Raw genomic sequence first — 12,201 nt, forward strand, 5'->3', positions numbered from 1 at the left:
CTTTTCTCCCATTGCAGATGCATAAAGTTCTGACACTGTTTGGCTGGTGAACTATAGGTCCTTCAAATCTCAGGCTAGGTGTCACTTTGCTTGTGACATTCCTAGGTCTCTTAAACATAACCACGTGCTTCTCTGTGCTGCCTCTGTTCCTTCTCCTTCCAGGTTTTGTACCATTGCACCTGTGGTTCCATCCTGGACTGGATTTGTTCCCAGGACTCTTCCTTATTTGTCTGAGTTTCTTTCTTTTTCTTTCCTTTTTTTTTTTTTTTTTTTTGCTTTTTAGGACCACTCCCACAGCATATGGAGGTTCCAAGGCTAGCGGTCCAGCCGGAGCTGTAGCTACCGGCCTATGCCGCAGCCACAGCAACTCGGGATCCAAGCCACATCTGTGACCTACACCCCAGCTCACAGCAACACCGAATCCTTAACCCACTGAGCGAAGCCAGGAATCAAACCCGCAACCTCATGGATCCTAGTTGGGTTTGTTAACTGCTAAGCCATGAAGGGAACTTCCTCGCTGGTTCTGGTCCCCCTGTGGACTCCCCACTGCTTGGCAGCACCTGGCCTAGACCCGACATTCAGTAACTTGTTTTCCTGTCCAGCTTGGGTAATGGTTCATTTTAATCCACACCCTTAATGGATTTGACATTGGAAGATATTTTTTCACATGTGGCACACTCCTGTCCATTATCAGTCGTTATTTCTTAGGCCGAATATTCCCAGGCTTCGGAGAGGGCCCAACACAACAGAAGCTCCACATTCTCAGCTGCATTGCTGTGGGCTACGAATGGTGTCAGGATTTCTGTTGCTTTTAACTGTGAAGTTAAGTCAGCTCATTTTTTTTTTTAATTGTCATTTTTTAATCCAGATATCATAAAATCCACTGTTTTAGAGTGCACTTTCCTTGGTTTTTAGTATGTTCATAAGGCTGTGCAAACCATGACTACTGTCTAATTTCAGAACATTTTCATCACCCAGAAGAAAGCACTATAAGCATGAGCAGTTGCTCCCCGTTTCTCCCCCAGACACTCCCCCAGCCCCAGGCCACTACCAGTCTGCAGTCTCTATAGATTTGCTTGTTTGGGACATTTCGTATAAATGGAATCATGTAATATGTGGCTTTTTGTGTCTTTTTTTTTTTTTTTTAACAGAGTAATGTTTTCAAGGTTTCACAGCATGCATTCCCTGTCTTGGCACAGCAGAAATGAATCTGACTAGGAGCCATGGGGTTGTGGGTTCGATCCCTGGCCTTGCTCAGTGGGTTAAGGATCCGGCATTGCCGTGAGCTGTGGTGTAGGCCGGCAGCAACAGCTCTGATTAGACCCCTAGCCTGGGAACCTCCATATTCCTCAGGTGCAGCCCTAAAAAGACAAGACCAAAAAAAAAAAGGTTTCATGGTAGCATGTTTCAGTATTTCTTTCATTTTTTACAGATAGATAAAATTCTACGATGAGGGAGTTCTCATTTTGGCTCAATGGTAGCGAATCCAGCCAGTATCCATGAGGACATGGGTTCAATGGCTGGCCTTGCTCAGTGGGTTAAGGATCCGTGTTGCCGTGAGCTGTGGTGTAGGTTGCAGACATGGCTCGGATCTGGTGTGGCTGTGGTGTAGGCTGGCAGCTACAGCTCTGATTCAACCTCTAGCCTGAGAACTTCCATATGCTGCAGATGTGGCCCTAAAAAGCAAAAAAAAAAAAAAAAAAACACCTTCCATCGTGAGTGTATTCCACATTTTATCTGTTTATTGTCAGCAGGTGAACATTTCGGTTGTTTCCGCTTCTTGGTTGTTATGAATAATGCTGCTGTTAACGTGCACGCACAGGGTTTTGTATGAACATACATTCTCAGTTTTCTTGAGTAGGAGTGGATTTTCTGGGTCGTGCGGTAACTCTGCATTAACATTCGAGAGTGCCCAGCTTTTCCAGAATGGCTGCAGGGGTTCCCACCCCCCAGCAGGATATGGGGCCCCAGTTTCTACAGATCCGATTATGGTCATACTAGTGCATGTGAAGGAATTTTATATGGTTTGTGATGTTTTATTTTTCTCATCAGACCATAAAGGAAGTAAATGAGAGACATTAATACAGATGACCTCTAAACATTCTCACCTGTATGTAAAAGCTTGTCCTCCTAAAAAATGGTGGTGATTTTCACTTTGCAAATGGGTAGGGTTACTTGAACTTTTTCACTGCCAGGTTTGGATGTATCCCCTCAGTGAACCTTGCCATAGATTGATTTTAATTGTGCAGCTAAAAATTTAATAGGAAGCTCGTTCTGTTTGTTCACATTATACTCTGATTTTACCTGGACAGTATTTACAAACAATTTTTAGCAACGTATTTGAAGCAGAGATGTATCGATAAAAGGATTTGTCTGGGTAACAATATATTAAATATCTTTAGCAAACATTGGACCATAACTTTCTTATCTTTGCACTAAGATTAGTTTAGCATTGTGTCCACAAGCAGCACTGTTCTGTAATTTCAGGTAAATGACCTTGCAGTGTGATAGACCCTGCAGGTGAGACAGCAGGCATCCCGTGTCAGAATTTACCTTTTGAATGCTGCGGGTTAAGTGAACAGATGGTGGTAGAGAATTGTAGGTAGGCTGCAGCTCTTCATTGGATATGATTTGAAGTGCTCTTGCTCTGGGTCGTCTTTTATGTCTCTTAGTTCCTGCTGGACTAGCATGGCAGGGCTGGACCACCCTAGTCCTCCCTTCGAGGGCCCTTCTGTGCTAGTCTGTAACTGCCTGTTGAAGGGAGAGAGGTCTCATCCACTTTGTGACATTAGGAAGTGGGGCTCTTTTAATTCTTATCTTGATATACCCTTCATGCTTCTATTTATATGTTGTGTTGCAGCTTTATCGATATGCTACAACTCAAGCAAAAACCAGCAGAAATTCTCTTCTGACAGATGTAATCGCTGCTTACCAAAGATTCTGTTCTCGGCCTCCAAAAGGTAAACACTTTGCTGTGGCCATAATGGTCGACATTCTTGTTACAAAGACTCGCTGTCAGCAGGCGTTTAAGGAGCAGGGGCAGTGGTGTTGCGGTTGATTCCTAACTCCTGCCTCCTCTTGTAACTCACCCCACCTCCTGGGGGGCTCTGTGTCACTGCCGAATATGGTACCTTTGTCGAAAGTGAACTTGGCATGCCACTGAGGCTTCTTTCTCTGTTCTTCTGTATTACCTAGACTCTGATTTACTCCTACGCAAGCAATGTTACACTTTCAGCTTACGCTTTTTAATGATGAATCAGCTGCTTTAAAAACAAAGAATGCACATACACAAAACCTGATGGATGTGAGTTTGAGGATGTGCATTTTTTTTTTCTTCTTCTAACAGGATTTGAAAAATACTTCCCAAATGGAAAAAATGGAAAAAAAGCTAGTGAACCTAAAGAAGTTATGGGAGAGAAAAAAGGTACCTTTTCAAAAGAGTATGTTTGAATCTACTGTTTTCCCCTAATATGATGTTGCTGATAGTTTTCACTGAACAAAGGAAATCTTACCTTAAGTCACTTCTGAAACTGTGGGTTACAAACACATATAAAATTCTATGTTTCATTTTATTTTAACTCTCTATTCATATTTTCTTGTCATTTTTACAATTGAGTTAATTGAAGGTCACCTTAGAGATATTGGCTGGTCATATCAGTATCAGTTGTATTTAACTGCATAGTTGTATTTAACTGCGTAGTTGGTAAATATATTTGATACATAATGTAGACCACTGAAGAAAAATCTTAGAGATCTACATGTGCAATTTGTGTGATATATATATTGTGAAGGTAGTGTTTTCAAGTTGTTCTTCGAAGACTTATCTTACCTCGGGGACTCAGGATTTTTCAGAGCTGGCGTTCAGGGGACCATACACGTCCCAGCCCCCTGTCCCCCATTTCACACTGTGATAGCATTTAGCACAGTGCCTGGCATGTGTTGGCATTCGGTTGGGAATCCTTTCCTTCTTTCTAGGGAAACATGAGGAAAGATAACACAGCCCTTGTTTTTAAGTGAACTTAGATCTAGTCAGAGAGACAAATACATGCTCAAAGAATGCAGAGCACAAGGTCCAGGCCAGGGATGAGAGAGGGAGAGGTGCCACTGAGGGTTGATGGTGACTAGGTGCTGGTGACTGGGCAGCTCCCTGTTAATCTTGGTTTGGGGCTGATTAATGATAATTGGTCCACTTTTTGTGGGGTTTTTTTTTTGTTTTGTTTTGTTTTTGTCTTTTTGCTATATTCTTTGGGCCGCTCCCATGGCATATGGAGGTTCCCAGGCTAGGGGTTGAATTGGAGCTGTAGCCACCGGCCTACGCCAGAGCCACAGCAACGCGGGATCCGAGCCGCGTCTGTGACCTACACCACAGCTCACGGCAACACCGGATCGTTAACCCACTGAGCAAGGTCAGGGACCGAACCCGCAACCTCATGGTTCCTAGTTGGATTCGTTAACCACTGTGCCACGATGGGAACTCTCACTTTTTGTTTTTTATTTTTATTTATTTATTTTCTTTTTTTGGCCACACCTGTAGCATATGGAAGTTCCCAGGCTAGGGGTCAAATCAGAGCTGCAGCTTCAGGCTTACACGACAGCCACAGCAATGCCAGATCCCAGCCGCATCTGCAACCTACACCACAGCTTGCAGCAATGCCAGATTCTTAAGCCACTGAGCAAGGCCGGGATTGAACCCACATCCTCCCAGACACCTGCAGCTGCAGCTGCAGGCCTATACCACAGACACAGCAATACCGGATCCCAGCCACATCTGCAGCCTACACTGCAGCCTATAGCAACGCTGGTTCTTAACCCACTGAGCCGCAACAGGAACTCCCTGGTCCACTTTTTAAACATAACCTATTGCAAACCTTTTGCATCTGTGTTACTCTGTCTCAAAATACATGGGTCATCTTTCAGCACCTTTGGGGCCTGTGCCTCTCAGCCCCTGCCTCACCTAGGTTGGGGCTGCAGAAGCTCATGTGTGCAGCATGGTGGTTGAACACTGGGTGAACACGGCAGGAAGCCCCAGGCCACAAAGCCACTGGAGGTGCTGGGGGCCTGCTGCCAAGGGCCTACACAGTGGGGGGTGGCTTCCCAGTAGTTGAATATGTTAGGATGGTATGGAGGGTCTTGGAGAGGACAGACAAGTGGATGGAGGAAGATAGCAGTGCCTGTGTTAGCTTCCTAGGGCTGCCCCAGCCGGGGGGCCACAGCTGAATGTCAGAGATGACAGGATGTCTGTCTCTCAGGTCCAAGGTCCTGAGGGCATGAGGGCAGGGTCTGTCCCGGGCCTTTGCCGGCTGGGCTCGCCTCCCTGTGACTCCGCACGTACCGTCTTTTCTCTATGCACGCCTGTGTCCAGGTGGCCCCCCTTCATACCAACATTAGTCCAATTGGATTAGGACCCACTGATGTGACCTCACTGTAACCTGCTTACTTTGGTAAAGACACTGTCTGCCAATAATGTCGTAGGGGAGTAGGGCTCTGACATGTGCGTTTGGAGGACACAGTTCAACCCATGACAGTGGCTGATTTCAGATTCTTACAAACAGATTTTAGGTGGATGAGGCAGGGTGCTAGGTGGCTTTATGTTTTGTCAGTTACCAAAATCATGTCTTCTCTGCAGAAGAGACAGTTAACAGTGTTCCCCTTCAGGGGCATGGGGAGGACACCTCCTTGTTACCTTCAGCTGGGAACTGGGGCCCGTCTGCACATCCCTGAGTCCAGCAGAGCCACAGTTCGGTCTGTGAGACAGGTCGGGTTGTGTGCCCCACTCCTTGCATTGTTGTGCAGCTGTTGTGAGGTCATGTGTTGGGAGTACTGGGACCCCCCCAGGTGTTAACGCTCTCTCTAAACCTCACGACAGGAGTTCCTGTCGTGGTGCAGTGGTTGGTGAATCCGATTAGGAACCATGGGGTTGCGGGTTCGGTCCCTGCCCTTGCTCAGTGGGTTAACGATCCGGCGTTGCTATGAGCTGTGGTGTAGGTCGCAGATGCGGCTGGGATCCCACGTTGCTATGGCTCTGGCTTAGGCCAGTGGCTACAGCTCCGATTTGACCCCTAGCCTGGGAACCTCCATATGCCGCGGGAGCGGCCCAAGAAATAGCAAAAAAAAAAAAAAGACAAAAAAATAAACAAATAAATAAATAAAATAAACCTCATGACACTGTTTAATAACCGATCAGTTGCCATTGTGTTTTGCAATAAGCCTTTATTAAACTGTATTAATGAAAACATTGTTTAGAGATACAAAATTCCACAGTCCTGCTGTGTACACTCTCTATCTATGAACAGAACCAAAGCCGGCGGCTGCCCCACGTGCGTCTGGAGGAGGTGTTGGTGGCGGTGGAAAACGAGGTGGCAAGAAGGATGATTCTCACTGGTGGTCCAGGTTCCAGAAGGTTTGATTGTTAACTGTGTGTTGATTTTGAGGCTCAAGGTGGCCTCAGGAGAGGTTGGGAAGGATTTATGCCCAGCACAGTGTTGACCTTATTGTGACACTGCACTCTTCTTGCCCAGGGTGATGTTCCGTGGGATGACAAGGAATTCAGGATGTACTTTCTGTGGACGGCTCTGTTTTGGGGCGGAGTCATGCTTTACTTCCTGTTCAGGAGCTCTGGCAGAGAAATCACATGGAAGGACTTTGTCAATAACTATCTCTCCAAAGGAGTGGTGAGTTCATCATGGGGTTTCCGGCTGTCCTGTCCAAAGGGTGGAATTAGCATTCAGGAGAGCCATAAACAGCCAGCGAGTTAGCCGGGCTCGTTTGAGCCCACAGTCCCCAGCTTTGCCACAGACTCCTGTCCTTGTCCCGTGGGCACCAAGCTTGGGAGCCACTGCTCTGACTGCTGCTCTGGGGTCCCCTCTGCTCCATCCTGGCTTGTGCCCCCCATGCCTCTCCTGCCTGCTGTGGGCCTGCCTGCCTCTCCCACCTCCTTTCTGTCCATACTGCCTTTTGTTTCCATGGGCCTGGTGTGACTGTAAGAGTGACTGTTCACAGTGAGGGCCTGGGAGGGAGCTTGTGACTACATGCTGGGTTGTTCAGTAAGCCTGTGTCAGCATATTTAAGATGCTGTGGATTTTGAGATCTACATTATTTTATCTGTTAATAAGAAAGATTTAGTAAACCGCCAATGAAATTATAAATCCCATCTATTGTCAAATGCATTCCAGTTTCTGAAAGGTTAAAATACGAAAAGTGTCTATTTTAGAATTGATGAAATAACGTGGTGGTAAGAGTGCCAGCGATAGGCCGGCTCTGTAACCTGGGGGAAATTATTTAACCTATTCCTACTGGACTTTTCATCAATAAAATGAATAAAATAAAATATTTTTATTTTTTGGCTGCATCCACAGCATGTGGCAGTTCTTGGGCCAGGGATCAGATCTCAGCCGCAGCTGTGGCGAAACCAGATGCTTAACCCACTGGACTGCAACAGGAACTCCTAAAGTAAAGATATTAATATTGGAGTTCCCTTTGTGGCGCAGCAGAAATGAACCCAACTAGTATCCATGAGCCTGCAGTTTGAGCCCTTGTCTTGCTCAGTGGGTTAAGGATTTGGCGTTGCTGTGAGCTGTGGTGTAGGTTGCAGATGCTGCTCAGATCCCATGTTGCTGTGGCTGGGGTGTAGGCCGGCAGCTATAGCTCCAATTCAGCCCCTAGCCTGGAAACTTCTATATGCCACAAGTGCAGCCCTAAAAAGCAAAAACAACAACAAAAAGATATTAATACTTACTGAAGAAATACAAAGAATGTAAAATTATTCTTAAAGATTGTACTGAAAGGTGAGGTTGGACAAAATGGAGATGATTCCTCAGATTTTTGCAGCAGCTGTTTCTCTCATGAAGTGAGGCTGTCCTATACCTAATTCCCAGGTGTTGTGGGAGCCTGCTTTCTGAGAGGTGACTCCTGTCCTTCCAGGTGGGAACAGGCCTGGGCAGGAGTCTGTATGCATGTCCCCTCCTGACCTGCCACCTGCCCTTGCTGCAGCAGTTGCATGGGGGCAGAGTCCTCTGGTCACTCCTGTCCAGATGCGAGTCCCCTCTCCCAGCTCCTGGAATCTTCCAGGACTCCCTTCCTTGGTATTTTTGACTCATACCTTCCAGACTTCCTGCCAGAGAGGACTTGATTGTAACAGGAAGCAAGCCTCCCCAAAGCACCCAGCTCTGTGGCAGTCAGAAGTTTTCCCGTGATCTTAAGAATCCTGAATAGTTGGGAGTTTGCAGGAAAAAAACAAGATTAAACCATTTATATCCATAAAGTGGTGAGAGTTAGTACGTCTTAGAATAACAGGTGTGGACGCAGAGCAACGGGAGAGTCTGCCAGGAATGGGGCTGCAGGGCCACCTCGGAGAGCAGTTTGGTAGCGTCCAGGCCAGACCATGCTTACCTACAAGCACCGGACCCCGGAAATACTGGAAGGTGTGCACTTTCCCAATCTCAAGCTGGAGGGGAACATGGGGTACCCTTACATTATCAGTCATGCTTCCTGTTTGTCTGAAATATATGCACTTTAGCAAGCCTAAAAGTTTATTTCAAGTCTTTCTGTAAATTTATGTTTGAATGCTTAACATTTTAAAATTCCAGGTAGACAGACTGGAAGTCGTCAACAAGCGTTTTGTTCGAGTGACTTTTACGCCAGGAAAAACTCCTGTTGATGGAGTAAGTGGTTTTATTTGCTTTGAAATAGCTGTACATAAAGGTTTCAGATTTAAAGCAGAAGCAAACATCCCCTCACATGTGGCAGCCACATAACCCTGGCCGTGCCAGCTGTTGTGACCTCCACTGACAGTTAGAATATGAGTGTTGTGTCCACAGTTGTGTATGAGGATTGGGTCAGGGGTTTTGCTTTTGGTTTGGTTTTGGTAATCATTTTGGCTGTACCTTTAAGAAGTCTAATTTTCAGTATTCCAGTGTCTATGATTTTACAAGACTGAGAAAACAATTGTTTGGTTAAGGGAAAAAAAAAAAACTTAAAATCTGAATTGCTTATGTTTTGAGACAGCTTTTGTCAAATCAGTTTAAGAAGCATTCTGGTCATATCCCAACTGTTTCGGGATATTATAATAATTTCCACTTTTTCTTTTATTTTTAAAGAACATTTATATTTCTTGTCCAACTGGCTTGAACTCTGTTCCAGAGATCCCAGATTAGGTTGAAGGGATTATGATTCCCAGGGTGTCCCCAGCCCTCCCCTGGGCCAGACCCCAGGCCCATTCTCAGTCCTGGGAGGGCGGCTTGTGGTCTTTGCCCCTCCAGCGAGGCCAGACCCCTCCCCCAGGCTGCATCCCTGCTCCCTTTGGATGAATTTCACCCTTCATCCTGCCTGGAGGGGCAGCATTTAAGGAAAATGGGGACTGATGGTCACCATCCCTCTGATGTCAGTAAACTTAAGAAAATCTGTAAAGTCCTAGGATTCCAGTATTTCAGTCACTTCAAGGAAAGTTGTTTTCATTTTCTTGATGAAATGTTCATTAATAACCATGGTACTTTTTTTTTTTTTCTCAGAACTGTTCCTCAGACTTTTGGTGCGGGAACTAAATTGACACTCCCTTTCAAGGGGACAGTTGGGCAGCGTACATATTGGCAGCACGCCCAGTAATTTCGCTTCAGCAATCATCCTAGGGAATAACTAAGGATGCATGTACAGATGTCTGTATGATGATGTCCTCCAAGGCATCGTTCACAGGGCAAAAGCTTAGACAGATGAATGGCCACATTAGGCCCCTCCCTGGTCAGCGGTAGGTGCTCTCACGTCCCTGCTTTAGCCTCCACCTGGCACCCTGATTCTCAGGAGGGCGGTGTTGACACCTAGCATTGGCATGCACAAGCCTTCACTGTGCAAGTTCATACCATCTTATTGTAAATTACTATTTATCTCTCCATTGTATTACAGTTAAGGGTTTATATTGATTTCTCTTCAAAATTGTGCATCTTTCAAGATTATAGAGGGGGCGTGATGAAATTTTGAAAGAATGACATCAGAATTGCTAATAGTAGAGTTCCCATTGTGGTGCAGTGAAAACGAATCCAACTGGTAACCATGAGCTTGTGGGTTCTATCCCTGGCCTCGCTCAGCGGGTTAAGGATCTGGTGCTGCTGTGAGCTCCAATTGGATCCCTAGCCTGGGAACGTCCATGTGCCACGGGTGCGGGCCTAAAAAGACAAAAGACAAAAAAAAAATACACACACAAGAATTGCTAATAGTGTTTGCTTCTGGGTGTGGAAGATATGGATGCTTTTTGTTTCACTGTGTTTACATTTCTTTAGTTTTTCTACAGAGGATGTGTTGATGGCTTGTTTGATAAAGATGGTGTTCAGAGCTTCCACATCCTCAGTGTGCTGCTGCCTGGGGGGCAGCGGTACTAACTGCCATGCTAGGCTGTGAAGCACAGGCTCTGGAGTCCAGTAGGCTTGGCCGCAGATAAACTCGCTCTTGACAGCTGTGAGGCCTGAGTGGGCGTCTTTATCTGTAAGATGAGGATGATTCCAGGACTCCTTAAGAACTCAGACCTCAGTGGATGAAGTAGGTCAGACTTGAGTGCATAAGGACCACCTGCAGAGCTGCCCCCTGCCCCCAGGGTCTCACCTAGACCACATCCAGGATCTCAAGCTGCCCTGCCACACACACCCTGGATCTCACCTAGACAGTGTCCCGGGATCTTAGGCTGCCAGCCCTTAGTCCTCTCAGTTCTCTGATGTGAGTCAGTGGTGAGCTGACTTCCCCACGATGGTAGGAGCTAAGTTAGGGGCCGTTCAGTCACATGATTAATCTGTTATTGGCATGTTGGGAGCTGGTAACTACAGGGATTGTGTAGCTTTGTCTGTGAACAACTTACTAGGAGCTGTTGTCTACCACTGTACAGCATACTCCGCGTCTTTTGTTTTTACGCACTGGATGGGACACCGGTTAGGTCCCCACTCAGTAACCCAGGCATTTGGAGGAAGGGGGGGTGACGTTGCTTTTGTCTGCGTGCACTTCTGAATTATCTGAGTTTTATATGCTCAGTGATCGCAGGGCAGAGGGGAGCACAGTCCTTTTGTGCTGCTCAGTGCAGGTGACACTCACAGGGTGCTTGGAACAGGGTCCAGCATGTGGTAAACTCCCAGGTGTGAGTTGTTAGGAGCCCTAGTTGTGTATAAAAGGTGGTTAGTGTCACTGGCCTGCTTACTAGGTGGGTAGCAGTGGGCAGTGAAGTCACCTTGTAGTTTTCTCCTCTGTGAAATGGGGACAGTAAACGCTAGCACAGTGGGAGTCCTGTGCTTGTGGCCATCACAGCCATCGCCTCTAGGCCCAGAAGCTCACTGGCTGAGTGAGCAGAGGGGAGCGTCTGGCACCATTTCAGGCAGGCTGCCTTCTGAGGCCTGAGCAGGTGGAAACTGTAGCCACCGTCACTGCACACAGTGGCTTTTAGTTTGGGATGAGGCCGCTAAGAAATTCCTGGGAAATGGACAAGCAGAAAAGAACACCTGTTTATTTATGAAAAGGATTGTCTTTTCAAGTAGAGTTTTCATTTTTCTGAGATGATGATTTTAGGAGCACAGAGGAATAATACCACCAAAGAGAAATGCTTCTTTGCCGAAGCTTGCCCAGTGTGTTCCCTCTGAGTGGGACGTAATCACTGCATTGTTAAAACCAGTTTTGTAATATTGCTGTAGTTTTTAATGTGTAAATTTGCAACATTGCTGAAAAGTTCTTAGAAAGTTAATCCCTTTAGTGAATCAAGCCCTTTGTTTCCTCTTCATTAAGATGTTTTGTTTTCCTGTTTTTACAGCAGTACGTCTGGTTCAATATTGGCAGTGTGGACACCTTCGAGCGGAATCTGGAAACTTTACAGCAGGAGCTGGGCATCGAAGGGGAGAATCGGGTCCCCGTGGTCTACATCGCTGAGAGTGACGGGTGAGCAGAGAAGCAGGGAGGATGCAGAGCCTGTGCAGGGCTGCTGGCGCTCTGTCCCCACGTTCTATTCTCGACAGGCCTGTCTCAATTTGGCCAAGTTCTTTTAAACCACTGGTGACTTACTAGTTTTTGCTAGTGACTGGTTGGTTTTCTACACGTTGATATTTATCTTGATGAAGCAGTGGTTTGGGGTTAATGTCCAGTCACTGCCCTTCAGTAGGATTTTAACATAAAGAGCCCCTTTGTGTTAAAGAATAGCAGTCCCGCCTTTTAACTATCCTGCTTTTGTAGTTCACAGAGGTA

The 12,201-nt window shown here is 46.3% G+C and overlaps 1 protein-coding gene across 2 annotated transcripts in view; it reads left to right on the forward strand.

Annotated features, from left to right (window-relative positions):
- The window catches only part of AFG3L2 (AFG3 like matrix AAA peptidase subunit 2), a 31,050-nt gene that overhangs the window by 1,634 nt on the left and 17,215 nt on the right, over positions 1 to 12,201 (forward strand). For both annotated transcript variants that reach the window (XM_084964078.1, XM_021096024.2), the window contains exons 2-7: positions 2,861 to 2,960; positions 3,347 to 3,424; positions 6,294 to 6,400; positions 6,519 to 6,671; positions 8,586 to 8,660; positions 11,774 to 11,898. In XM_084964078.1, coding sequence (XP_084820204.1) covers positions 2,861 to 2,960; positions 3,347 to 3,424; positions 6,294 to 6,400; positions 6,519 to 6,671; positions 8,586 to 8,660; positions 11,774 to 11,898 — 638 coding nt within the window. The remainder of the gene's footprint in view (positions 1 to 2,860; positions 2,961 to 3,346; positions 3,425 to 6,293; positions 6,401 to 6,518; positions 6,672 to 8,585; positions 8,661 to 11,773; positions 11,899 to 12,201) is intronic.

Source organism: Sus scrofa, chromosome 6 (genome assembly GCF_054392235.1).
Source record: "Sus scrofa isolate SSC_HxYL_T2T_F1_AM1 chromosome 6, Sscrofa_HxYL_maternal_Yorkshire_Landrace_v2.0, whole genome shotgun sequence".
Classification (NCBI taxonomy): domain Eukaryota; kingdom Metazoa; phylum Chordata; class Mammalia; order Artiodactyla; family Suidae; genus Sus; species Sus scrofa.